Source organism: Hesperophylax consimilis, chromosome 1, assembly GCF_061612785.1.
Source record: "Hesperophylax consimilis isolate HC1 chromosome 1, BYU_Hcon_1.0, whole genome shotgun sequence".
NCBI classification, from domain to species: domain Eukaryota; kingdom Metazoa; phylum Arthropoda; class Insecta; order Trichoptera; family Limnephilidae; genus Hesperophylax; species Hesperophylax consimilis.
Window position 1 is genome coordinate 44,170,007 of NC_142836.1, and position 12,786 is coordinate 44,182,792.

The following is a 12,786-nucleotide window of genomic DNA, read 5'->3' on the forward strand; positions in this document are numbered from 1 at the left end:
CGATAATTTTGTTTTTCTTCAAATTCTAATATTAAAAAAACCTTTTATTTAGTTTTTGTTGTATTTTAGTTTATGTGAATGGAGTTTTTTTTTCAAAATTTTGATGTAAAATATTGCAATTCTATTTATAACTAGCCTGCCACGCATTGCTGTGGATCAGTCTGTCTGTGAAGACTTTACGTCCAACAGATGGCACTGTTTTTTCAAAAAAGCACGTGTATCCAACAGATGGCACTGTTTAAAAAAAAAACATGGTTTTACCTGTCACAGGTGACATCTATATAATATAGGCCCTTGAGGTGATTTTGCTCAAAAACGGCGCTATATAAATTATCCAAATATTATTATAGGTATATAAAAACGCACATATATTCAAATGCAAAGTTGTGTCAAAATTTAGAAACAATCTATGAAGAACTTTTGGAGATTTTGAACAAACATTGTTTTTTATATAGATAGAAGATGAGATATTTGAGAGTTGAGTAATTTCATCTAGTTTTCTAAAAATAACTTAATAAAAATTGTATGCATAATTTTAGTTTTTAGTATTAAAAATGGCTTAATTAGCAAAAAATTACTTTACCATGTTGTACTTTGGAGACTATTCTATTTGAAACCACTGGAAGTAACATTCGCAAAAATGTGGCTTGAAGGGTTTTACCAAAACACAGTCAAAATGTAATAATTGTTTATATCTCTCATGTAATATGGCAGACTGGGATTGCACTGTTCTCCTCGTACTGCTGGATTAAAAACTTAAGTAAATAAAAAAGTATAATTGCATGTCGGAACATAGGAATGGTTCCTTTCCAGAGCTTGCACAAATGTGATTCTTTTAACATTGATTTTATATGAGAAAAATTGTTTCGATTAACAAGTGTTTGGCGTTACGAGTAAGATTATGCTCGTTAAGTGAGGTTCCAGTGTACCTAATAGTTTATCTAAAGTAAAGAAGCTTAGCTTCATATGTTTAGTTCCACGGCGATTTTCCTGTGTTGTCAGTTGTACCAGCCGATCATCGGTAAAATATAGATAGTTTGAAAAAATGTGCATTTCAAATTATGTAAATCGAAGTCTCTAGAATTGCCGGTATGTACCAACACATTCCACTAAAACGTTTCTTAAAATAGGGAAAAACATCCACATACTATTGAAATTAAATTTTCTTATTGAACAAAATCAAAGTCTAAATTTTATTGTTAGTCAAATTATTTAATTGATTTTCTTTTTTCCGATTTCACAGGCAAATCAAACAAACTTTTTTCAATAGACAATTCCGAGGTCCACTTACTAGCATTTTCTTTCTTGATCTTCTTGGGAGGTTCCACAGATTCTTCCTGTTCGGGGTTGAGGTCGAGGTATTCTGATTTTCGTTTTCTTTTAGTTTTATCTGGTATCTGAACGTCTTCGACTTCTTCTTCCTTGATTTTTTTTGTTTTTTTCAGTTTCTTATAGTTATTTACCGGATTTGTTAGTTTTTCCTTCACAGATGCAGGAATCTTAGACATCTTTTTGTATTTAACACCCAATAAAGGATGGCGTTTCTTCAAATTGGAAGGAAATGGTACCTTTTCTGCCGGTTGTTCACACACCTCAATGTCGTGAGTATTATGTACTCTCTCTCTTATAAAGAAAACACCGTTTAATTCAAAGGCATTCATCTTGTAATCCCCGCTGGGCTCCGTGGGCGGCAGCAAGAGGGAAAGTTTATCCCGGTTGTTGTTTGTGGAAGCGACACATTCATAGGAAGAGTTCCCAATTTTGAAATTACTTTTATCCTTTTGCAAAAAATTAAGACCTGCGAGGGAATTAATGTCAAGATTTTGAGGACACTGAACTAACCAGACATCATCTTCTTCACTTACTTTACACCTGCCGACTTCTCTCACTAATGTGAACTCTTTCTTATCCAAATACTGCTCTAAAACAAGTTGATTTTTTGAGCTATCTGGTACTGAAGTATTAAGAGACTGACTTAGATTAAAGCTGACATTTTTTACTGGTAAGGATCTTTTAGGAGCAGCATAAATACTCGTCTCAATTTGTTTTTTGGGAGACACCTTATCAACCTTTATTTTCTTAGTAACCGGCATGTAGTCTATTGAGGAATCTGAGCTCTCAGCCCGTTCATCATCTGCCATCTTTTCCAGTTTGACCATGGTGGAATTATTACCTAAAGTCGCCTTCAAATTGTTGTCTGATGGTTTAACGGAACTGAAAGAACAAAAATAAATAATATTTAGAAACAAGCTTTTTAAAATAAAGTTATACTAGAATTATATAATATAGTTATACTAGATTAATTCTAAATAATCAAGAAGTTGCTTCGTTATTTAAAATTATTCTGCGTGGTATAAGAAACCACCAGTGCCCTCAGTTATTGGCTTTTGCAATAATCTGTGTCGTGAATTTAGTTATAAATTTATCAATAATATTTCTCACTTATCCTCTTCGTCGTCGAATGATTCCCAGCCAAAACTGTTGTCGGAATGCATAACCTTTCAATTTACAACATATAGATAGTTTAATGGTTAGCTTACTTCTTTTCCAAGAGGTTAAAACATTGTGGTGACTGGTAAAGGATAACCTAACTTTTTTGAAGTTTGACGAACATAATAACAGAGCCTGTCTATGTATCTATGGACTGCATGGACCATAAATAAACCACTCTCGCATGGACTGTTTTGACCATAAATAAACCACTCATATAGACCAGTGAGTGGTTTATTTATGGTATAGACTTTGTACTAGCATGATACGATACCATACCGTAGAAAATGTAACGAAATTTGTGAAAATGAAACGAAATTTATAAAAATCTACTGAAGTTCTTTGAAATCTACCGAAATTTTGAAAATCCACCGAAAGTTTTGAAAATCTATCGAATTCAGTGAAAAGAATTTGAATTTATTCCGAAAATCACATATGTGGGAATTATTCCCTTTCGAAATTTTTTGGCCACCGGATTGACTAGGCAGTGGATTTGAAAGGCACAGGCATCTAGCCAGTGGATTTGAAAAAAAATGGGGAATTATTATCGTCTGAAATTTGCTAACCCCCCCCCCCCCCCCATCGATATCAAAATATTGTGTGGAATTATTTGTCCCTCCTGAAATCTTTAGCCACCCAATAAATATTTTGACGACCTACCAATATTTTTTACCCAAATCTATCGATTTTCATTTTCGCAGTATGGCATCACTGCTTTGTGCTGAAATTTGAATGTGAAGAGGATTTAGGCCCTCTGTCAGGGGCGTATAACTCTCGCATAACCTTGTAACCCTGATGGGAGGAGTTATCCTCAACCCAAATTCTTATAAACAAAGCTGTTGTGGCTGAAAACTCAGATCTCATTGGCTCAGAGCAAAAATTGTATCTTGATCTCTCGCTCTCTACCGTAGCGACTCGTGTAACAGAAAGAGAAGCTAAGCATGTGTTATGCTCCGATAAAAAAATAACGGTAATTTCCAAGACGTCATTTCGCAGATTGAAGTCAGTTGAAGGTTTTTGCGTAAATATTTTGAATTTTCTTTCACCAATCTAAAAATAATGTTGCGTGCTAGAATTCTTCAAGGTGATAAATTAATGCCGTGTTGTGTTAAAGGTTGCTCAAATGGATTCGATAATCCAGTGCTAGGAAGAAGCAGCAAGAAATACGTTTGTTTGTGTGTGCCATTTCGCGATTGAAATCAAATATACGGTACTTTTGGGATTAAAAAATAATGCGTTGCCAACGCTTAATCTTCCAATCATCATAAAATATCCGGTCTATCTCCACCAATTGAAAGAAGGACCCGATCACGTTGTTGAATACAGGTACTAACCTCTCGTTCTTTGATACAATGTTCATGATTCCTGAATGTACTTCATTGGCTAATAATTTGATTAATTTTCCTTTTCAGACCTATCCGTATTCCGACGCGATCTTATACCACGTATTAGGAGACTAAAATTGCTAAACAAAGCCACGATTACATCAAACAAGTTCATTTAGACCTCTCCAGAATTACATCATGTAAGTACCAGTATTTTCAATGATGTTTGCTGACGACAAAGCTGTGAAAATGATATGAAACCCTTGCAGGAGAACTTGAATAACTTCTAGTGCTATTTTGTGTATATATTCTTGTATTTTTGTGCAATGTCAAATTAAATCCCATTAAGTTGTTGCAGTAAGACAGAAATCCTGGGTTCGATTCCTAGTTGAGACTGTTACTTTTTATTTTTTTGTGTCTTGTTCTGTTTCATGTTTTGTTTAGATATATTAGTATTATCTTCTACTTCAATGATAAATCAATGCTCAATACATCGGTTGTACTGACCCTGTTTTGTATTACTGTCCATTGTCTTTTTGAAAATAAAAAATATTTTGATGTGTGCATAGCTGTGGGTTTTTTTTATTTTCCTTTTCCTGCATTCCAGTATTTTTTATTATGTAATTTTTTTGGGCTAGTGAATGAACGATGTCAGCTGGGTGCAGGTATATTGTCTATGTTTGCTCTTTTTTTGAATGACCTTGAGATTTCTTTATGGTCCACCATATATTTACCTGTCTGGACCAAACGACCGTTTTATCTGTGGTCGTCTGTGGTTAAGGGGGTGACAAAATGGCGCCATACAAAAAGCCCGAAGATATCGATCTAGAGAGTGGTTTATTTATGCCCTCTGTACACAGAGATAGTTACAAGCTACGTGATGGCGATGCAAAAGCAAGTCGCTTACTGATGTGCTACTCTAAAGCTGGGTTTCAATCACGGCGCTACCCGAATTATAATGAACTTAATTTTTTCATATGCAGCCGATGTCAAGTGATTCGAACAATGTAAACAATATTGTTCTTCACTATCTTTATTATAAGCATAAAAAACGATCTAAAAAATGCTTTTTGGTTCACGCACAGGGTGAAATAAATATTAATTGTAGGGAATTCATCACCGCCAAGGAGTGGCAATGATTTCAAATTGACTTTTCCAACCAGAATACACACCTACGCTGAATAATCCATTCGGATCAAATTTTTACATTCAAATCATGCTTGGATACCATTTCTGTCAGATGAGTAGTAGATGCGCATGCAACTAGCGTAGCGTACTACTAGCACTGTCGGTAGTTTTCAACTGATGTCAAACCCAAAGTCGTCAGGTCACATTGTACACAAACACTAGCAAAATAGTATGGCGAATATACTCACGAGCGATGCGTATGCTACTCGTACAAAACCCTGCTTGTAAGTATCTCCATGTACGAATGGCTTAATGCAGCTAAATATATTTTAGGACACTGTTGGAAATGAATAACGGCTCTCATTCCTTTCGCTGAATCCATGGTTCGGCTCGCAAATGTATACGTAGCATAATATCTAAATAAAGTCGCTATCGGCTTCTGTCTGTTTGTGCGCTTAGTTCTTCTAAACTTCGCAACGGATTTTGACACACTACATTTAGAGAATTTCTTCCGGAAGGTTAACATATATAATACATGCATATTATATTTATAGAAAGTCGAGCAACGCTGGGTACACGCCAGCTAGTATGTAAAAAATCTAAAAAAGTCTGATAATACTATTTCTGAAATCTGCTTTCAAAATAGTTTTTTACTATGAAATAACAGCCAATTAAAAACACATTCAAAAACAGCAAATTTATCTTTTGACAGTTCGCAGAAGTGAAATCTGCAAAATAGGTTCTGGGGGTTAAGAAAATATTTCTGTGAAACAAAATAGGGATAATAAAAAAATCAGATAATAGTAACATGTAGATAATAATATAGAATGCTTCTTTTATTTGTTTATTTATAGTAAAAATAAAATTAATTATGTATTTCTTATTAGTAATTCATAAAAAAGTATTTGAGTCAACACATTTAAAACATACCCTTATAAGGGTACACAATATTGGAAATGATTGCATTAACTGTCTGTAGACTGAAATTATACTAAAATCCAATGTCACTACTCATTTAGTGCAATTCAAGTACTGCGTAGAAAGAAAGGCATTCTACAAATCTTTCTGCAATATTTGAGTACTTAGTTTGAACAATAACTTTAGGCCTTTGATAATGGAGCAAGTATCACGAGTGCGATACTATCTATAGAAGTGCTGCTGCTGCGGAGATGGCTGCACGGGTTGCGGGGGCCAGGCGCCCGGGGCGGGGGGATGGGCGGGCGGGTAGCCTCCCTGGGGGAGTCCCATCTGGTTGCTTTGGCTCACATAGACCGAGGGTACGCTATACCCGCTGGGCGGGCCTGACGCAACGTTGTAGAAGGTAGGGGGCGGTACAGACATGCTGTGTGCCATCGTTGCCTGCACCGAATTCATTTGGAGGTGTGGAGAAGGACTGGGGAGAGGATTGATTTGCGGACTTAGTACTGGAGGAATAGCTGAGTTCTGGGGGGCGTAATACCCATGATGATAATAGTTCTGTGCCATATTCATGTCTGGCACATTGTGGGACGGTGGAGGTACATTGTGGTTGTCTTGAATAGGAACAGTGATGAGGTTAGTGCGATTGGGGGGTAGGGGCAGCTGTCTGGCGGGGATGTGGGGGGCAGTGGGGGGCAAGTGGTGGGGGGCGGGGGCCATGGACATGTGGGAGCCCACGTTGATGCCCGGTGTATGTGAAGGTAAGCTGTGCGGAGGCAGGAGAGGCCCCACAGCGTGACTTCCCGAATGCGCCCGAGGATCAGCAGCAGCTGGCATCTAAAAATATGAAAAAGAAACAATAAGTAAAGGTTCTACGAGTACAAATAAGTTTAAATTAATAAATTTTGTAATATGGCAATGAAATAACATTCAGTTGGTAACACTACATGAACAGGAAGTAGGTGTCAAAAGTATAAGTCTCTGTAATAGCTGTAATGTGTGTGCTCTGCTACAATAAACGTTATTTTGGTTAAAAGATCACCATCTATTATTTATCAAGACTACAATTTACATATCCAATACCAAGAGCTCTGAAAGACCAGCATATTATGAAGAAAGACTCAAGGAACTAAAATTACCAACATTAAAAGAAAGGGGTCCAGATTGAGAGTTGCTATATTTTATCTGGACATTATAGTTCCCTGTAACACAAATGTAAATCTCCATGGAATAAACTTCCACATGTCATTGATGCTACAAATATAAATCAATGAAAAGCTCGATTGGATGCTCATTTGGAGGGAAAAAAGGATTGACTTATTGTGATATTAGGTATTATGGGGCTGACAGATTATTATCGCTCACCATACATTTGCATTGATATGCTGAAATAGGACAAGCCACGAAAAGCGTGGTTTGTCACAGGCTCTGATTAATAATAATACAAATTTTTCATACATTTTCTAAATGCTATAGAATTTTATTAAAATTGGCACTAATTGGACACCTAGACATGCAAGAAAGAGAAAATTTCCAATTTGGGAGTTAGCGTCGTCTTCCTTGCAGCAGTCAACTTGACACTGATTATATTAATAGACAAAGACTGCAGAATGATATAGTTATGGTTGGTTTGAGAGTGAGTACTCACACTGAGTGGCTTGGTTTGAGGTAAGGGACTCAGCATGGGACTGACCCCCTGACAGGGGGCCCCGGGGATGGGGGGCTTCCCAGGCCCCTCCCCACTGCTGATGCAGTGCACCATGTCTGCCGTGGCGTTTCCGGGAGATATCTTATTGATGAACTCCTGCTGCAGGGCAGGGTTCACTATCCCACTGGTAGGCAGGTGTCGGTGGTTGATGTGGGCTTGCAAATCTCTCTGGAATTAACAATTGTTAGATTTATTCTCGATTATGTACATACACAACCCATTTGAAGCAATAGATAAATTAAGTATTAATGATCAACTTATACATAGTAATGTACCGACACACAATTGTTTTATTATTATGATTCCCAAATTATTGTCTACACGGTATGGACAGTGGTATTGTTAAAGTAATTGAAGATGTCGCACAGTTTTGTTAATGTAGTTTAATTCGAAGACGCAGTTATTCATATTGAGAACACAATTAAATAATAATTTATTATAAAAATAATCAAATTAATAAAAAAAACATTAGAAGAATAATGATGTCATGTGCATTATGACGTTATTCTGGTGAATAAAAACTTAATACGAGAACAGTTGTGCCTTATAGCGTTTTTATTTTGTAATAGCGAAACTAAGAATTTTAGTCTAAGAAAATACCTTATGTATTTGTGGCATTCTAAACGAAAATCTGAAACAGAAAAATCAGAAAAAGATACGGTCACATCTAGGACTCGAACCCAGGACCCTTGCCTTGCCGGGCACGGCTCTACCAACTGAGCTAATGGGACCCTATCTCCTTCGGTCATATTTAACTATATCATACTTCGAATAAGAACTACCAACATTTTCTTCATTTTTCTCACCGCACATTTTTATCACCAACTATCTTTATGTATGATCGCAAGATTCAACCTGAACTAAATGCAATCTAGACATTGTCTTAAAATAAGATAAACATATCTTATTTTAATTTTAATGTGCGACATCTATTGACTTTTCTGCAAGTCTAATTTTTTTTTTTTTTAATAATTTAATGAGTTAAACCTCAAATTGTAATGTGTATTTAATTATTGAAGACAATATTAGCGATTCCTAAACGAAAATCTGAAACAGAAAAATCAGAAAAAGATACAGTCACATCTAGGACTCGAACTCAGGATATATATGATTTCCTAGCAAGTGTTTTTCTTTTAACATCCTTCCAATTTATCTTGTGTTTTCTACTCCTATTTAAGTGATTTAAACCACCCGAGTCTGTCATTCATTATTATATTATTAGTATTCATTATTCGTGGGTAAATTTTGGATTTCATCGTTGTTAGTCGGTAGAGCAGTTTTTTCACCAGCTATATCTGCCGAATAGTGGTGCCAATTTGAAGTTTTAAAAACAAAAACACCTAGGTTATGATCCATAGATTGTATTTCTGTTCATAACTTACTAATGCCCTTACCAAAGTGTGTCATTCATCGTTTGTGCAACGTCGTCAATTATCGATCTGAATAATATGTCTTACCTGAGACAGATATGTTCTTCTGCATCCGGCATTGCCATACCTCGTGCCAGCATGGGTGCACATGAACACCGTGCCCAGCCCTGTCTGCTCTACCCTCGTTACCTAGGGAATAAATGTATGACAACATTAGATAAAATATAGGAACTTTGGCTAAAACATAGGAACATATAGTAACAAATAGCAGCTGATCAATGGATGAACAACTAAAACTAACCTTGTCCCTGCAGCGAGGGCAATGAGTGTTATCGGATCGGGCGCACTGGAGGCAGAAAACGTGCTTACATGGAATCTGAAAAGCAAACAAACAAACTTGGTTCTAATTAAATGTAGTATAGGACCAGTATTTGGTGTACAGGTCGTGCAATTAGAGTTGACTCAAACATAGGATTGTTTATATCTATACGGTTTTGGCAGTGATGTCCTTGTCTAACGTCACTGAGAAACAATATTTTTTCTTCCTTACGCCTACCTATTGGTTTTAGCAAGAAACAGACAAACAGTTTATAAGATAATCGAATTTGAACATTCAAAAAGTTTCAGTGTTTTTTTTTATTACAGACGAACTTAGTTATAACTGATCACGGCTATAGTGAGTTCACGGCTATAATGAGCAATTACAAAATGATATTTTAGTTCAGCCTTATCTTCATATAATTCTTGACTGTTATAACAAGGTCGATTCACTGATAAAGCGCACTTGAAGTGAAATGACACTAAACTGCGCTATATAAATGCCATGTTATTATTATTATACCGAGCAAATAATTTTGTCAACAAAATTTCTGAATACGTGAATTGGTAGTTGGGTCTGAAAAAATTGTTGGGAATTATTCAAGAATAACCTATCCCATTAGGGACAGATACATATTTTTATGGCACTACCTGTGTAAGATTTTCGGCTATGTGAACCAATGCTATCCATCGGGCACAATGTAAAATTGTCATAAAATTTGCAAAAACATGACGGCTTTTAAAAGAACCTAGTTTAGATATAACGATGAACGGCTATAAGGAGCAAATTTAATCGGTCCCCCTGTGGTTGTCATAACAAAGTTTGAATGTATTATAAAAATGAATTGTTTTTCTTATGTACTGTAATTTTCTTGTCTGAAGTTGAATATTATATTTGAAACAAGCTGTACGCAAGCAAAGCATTTGGGTGAATAGTGTGCTTGCCTCAACTCTGGTTATCATATATTATACCTAAACTTTAAGGAACTTTGTATTGAACAAACATATAGAAAACACAAATTATGAAGAAAAAAAAGGTAAATACGGAAATTTATTATAAGGCATATAAATCAGATTTCTTTAGCATGTAAAATTAAAAACAATCACATTATGTGAAATACAAATAATAAAACAGAGTTGGTGGGTAAGTTACCATTCTGCCGTAGATGAGTATGGGCTTGAGACAGGTGTCGCAGCAGTAGATCATGGGGTTGAGCACCTTCTCGCCGATGAGAGTGGCGCGGTGGCTCCAGGCGAGGCGCAGCACGGGCTCCGGCGGTCCGCGCTGCAGCGTCGTAAACACCGGCGCCTCCAGCTGAGAGATGTCTGTCACCACCTCAACTGGAATGCGAACACAATAACTTTAAGCACTAACTAAAATACGAATCTGATATTTCCTTACAGGAGTTAAATCTTTTTGAATATAGATAAAAACAGCAATTATTTACCTAACCGCCACACTTTTAGGCACAGGTTATGGAAATCACACTACATTTTAACAATTACTACAAGAAACAACTATTTACGTGCATAAAATAGGTTATTAGTTTAGGTTTATTAGAGTAATTTATGCATATTTAGAATGAAACGAAACTTTTGCAAACGTAACATCTATACTAAAAAAATCCAAAGTGGCAGCAAAGGAATCGTTTTATAAGGGAAATTTTGAACTTCGATTGAATAAAAATGGAATTTTAATGCATCTTTGACCATCTCTCCCGACGTAAATACAGTGGTACCTCGACATACGAGTGCCCCAACATACGAGTTTTTCGAGATACGAGACGGCGAGCGAGTGATTTTTTGCTTTGAGTTACGAGCGAAATTCGAGATACGAGTTATACGACGAACCTCCCTTCATGAAAATATGGAGAAACTGCTGATGTGTGGGTGACAGAGAAGCAGCTCCAAGGAGATACCTTGACGCAGACCGTCATTTGCGAGAAGGCAAGAGCGATCTACGGAGATTTGCTGAAGCAAACCCCGCAGACTTCCATCCCCGAAGATGACATCCTCGAGGAGTTCAAATTTATAAAGGTTCTCTACCTACCACCCAACACCACTCCTATCCTGCAGCCTATGGATCAGCAGGTGATTTCTAATTTTAAGAAGCTATACACCAAGCATCTGTTTTAGAACACAAACCTCACCCTTCGAGTTCTGGAAGGACCACTTTAATATCACGATTTGCCTAAAAATTATCGATCAAGCCTGGCTGGGTTATATGTGAAAAATGTAGCGAAAAAGGCAAAGACCAGTAAGGATAACTGGGGTGACATTTTGGGGGTTGGAACGGATTAATGGTAGTCTAATTGTTTTGTATGGGGAAATCTGCATCGATATATGAGTGATTCAAGATACGAGCAAGGTTGAGGAACGAATTAAACTCGTATCGAGGTACCACTGTAGTTGTTTTTTGTAGTAATTAAGTTGAAATGAAGCGTAATTTCTATATTCTGTGCGTATTAAAAGTGCGGTGGTTAGGTAAATATTGACTGGAAAAACTTATGCCAGAACAAAAAGAAGTGATAAGATTATTAGAGGCTTACTTTTTGGAGGTTCGTTTTCTTCATTTTCTTCTTTTGCATCAGGCCCGCTAGATTCTTCAGGTTCTGCGTTGGAATTCTCGTCAACGGAGCACTCATCTTCGGAAGAGACTACTTTCTGAGCTTTCTTCCCTCTGCCTCTTCCGCGCCCCCTTCCCCTACCTCTCCCGCGGGCTCTTCCTCGCCCACGACCCCTCTTTTCTCCATTCATTGTTCTAAATCAAAACACTTTTGGATATGATGATATAAACAATATTTTCAGTCGGGCGAAAAATAATTTCCGCTCCTACTCAATAATCTAATCTAATAATTTAATATCATCAAATAAGAGCTACTCCGCTATCATCTCAATAAATATAAACATTTCGGTTTGGGAAACTACTGGACAGAGATTTATTTACACTTTTATCTTTAGTTACCAAATTATTAAAAATCGATGATGCAGACAGGAAGAAAAATTATGACGGTGTGATATATTAGTTGTAATCTCTGAATACATGTTCAAATTCAGCAAAATGAGAAGTTTTAGTTAGAAGTCGGCTAAAATTTCAATCTTGCTTGACATTTCAACATATAAAAGCCATAGATAAATAACCTGTCTTGATTACCATAAATTTTTTAAAGCTCGAAAATTTAGCAAAAATTGTCTATGAAACTGAATCCTTGGAAAAAAATAGTAAAGTAGTCCACACATGTCAATACAACATAGACCCCATGTGTAAATATATGTAGATTTTTATTACTGTCAAGTTGGAGCCTTGGTAAGTGATACCATTACAAAAAATACTGATATACGGGGCCATAGATGGCTAATAAATTGAACAAATTGTTTTCATTGCTATGGCGGCAACGATTTTAAAAGAAAAATTAAATGTTTTGACGCTCCGACAGGTTTACTGGACGGCAAAAATGACAAATCATTTTTAAATGCTAAGGTGCGCGCTTCTTCCAACCTCCATGTAGTTTATTTTTTTATTTCTATC

The 12,786-nt window shown here is 36.4% G+C and overlaps 2 protein-coding genes across 3 annotated transcripts; both read right to left on the bottom strand.

Moving 5' to 3' along the window:
• Positions 1 to 1,176: 1,176 nt before the first annotated feature.
• LOC149426979 (uncharacterized) lies at positions 1,177 to 2,680 on the bottom strand. 2 transcript variants are annotated; one of them, XM_089639359.1, is made up of 2 exons: positions 2,541 to 2,680; positions 1,177 to 2,214 (listed from the first exon to the last, which is right to left on the bottom strand). In XM_089639359.1, exon 2 carries the CDS (start codon positions 2,157 to 2,159, stop codon positions 1,209 to 1,211), a length of 951 nt encoding a protein of 316 aa, XP_089495485.1. In that variant the 5' UTR covers positions 2,160 to 2,214; positions 2,541 to 2,680; the 3' UTR covers positions 1,177 to 1,208. The 2 variants fall into 2 exon arrangements, with proteins under 2 accessions (XP_089495485.1, XP_089495477.1); XM_089639351.1 differs by having other exon boundaries at positions 1,178 to 2,214; positions 2,443 to 2,649.
• A 3,080-nt stretch (positions 2,681 to 5,760) lies between these two features.
• On the bottom strand, positions 5,761 to 12,368 carry LOC149426980 (uncharacterized). The gene is made up of 6 exons (XM_089639368.1): positions 11,807 to 12,368; positions 10,411 to 10,598; positions 9,241 to 9,315; positions 9,027 to 9,128; positions 7,510 to 7,737; positions 5,761 to 6,698 (listed from the first exon to the last, which is right to left on the bottom strand). Exons 1-6 carry the CDS (start codon positions 12,012 to 12,014, stop codon positions 6,084 to 6,086), a joined length of 1,416 nt encoding a protein of 471 aa, XP_089495494.1. The 5' UTR covers positions 12,015 to 12,368; the 3' UTR covers positions 5,761 to 6,083.
• Between the last annotated feature and the right edge of the window lie 418 nt (positions 12,369 to 12,786).

Excerpts from the sequence above, each read along its gene's own strand:
- LOC149426979 (XM_089639351.1), bottom strand. The coding sequence starts at position 2,495 with ATGCATTCCGACAACAGTTTTGGCTGGGAATCATTCGACGACGAAGAG. Across the intron at positions 2,215-2,442 it reads TTCGACGACGAAGAGGATAA|TTCCGTTAAACCATCAGACA; the intron begins GTGAGAAATATT and ends TTGTTCTTTCAG.
- LOC149426980 (XM_089639368.1), bottom strand. The coding sequence starts at position 12,014 with ATGAATGGAGAAAAGAGGGGTCGTGGGCGAGGAAGAGCCCGCGGGAGA. Across the intron at positions 9,316-10,410 it reads TACTCATCTACGGCAGAATG|ATTCCATGTAAGCACGTTTT; the intron begins GTAACTTACCCA and ends TTTGCTTTTCAG. Across the intron at positions 7,738-9,026 it reads GAAGAACATATCTGTCTCAG|AGAGATTTGCAAGCCCACAT; the intron begins GTAAGACATATT and ends TGTTAATTCCAG.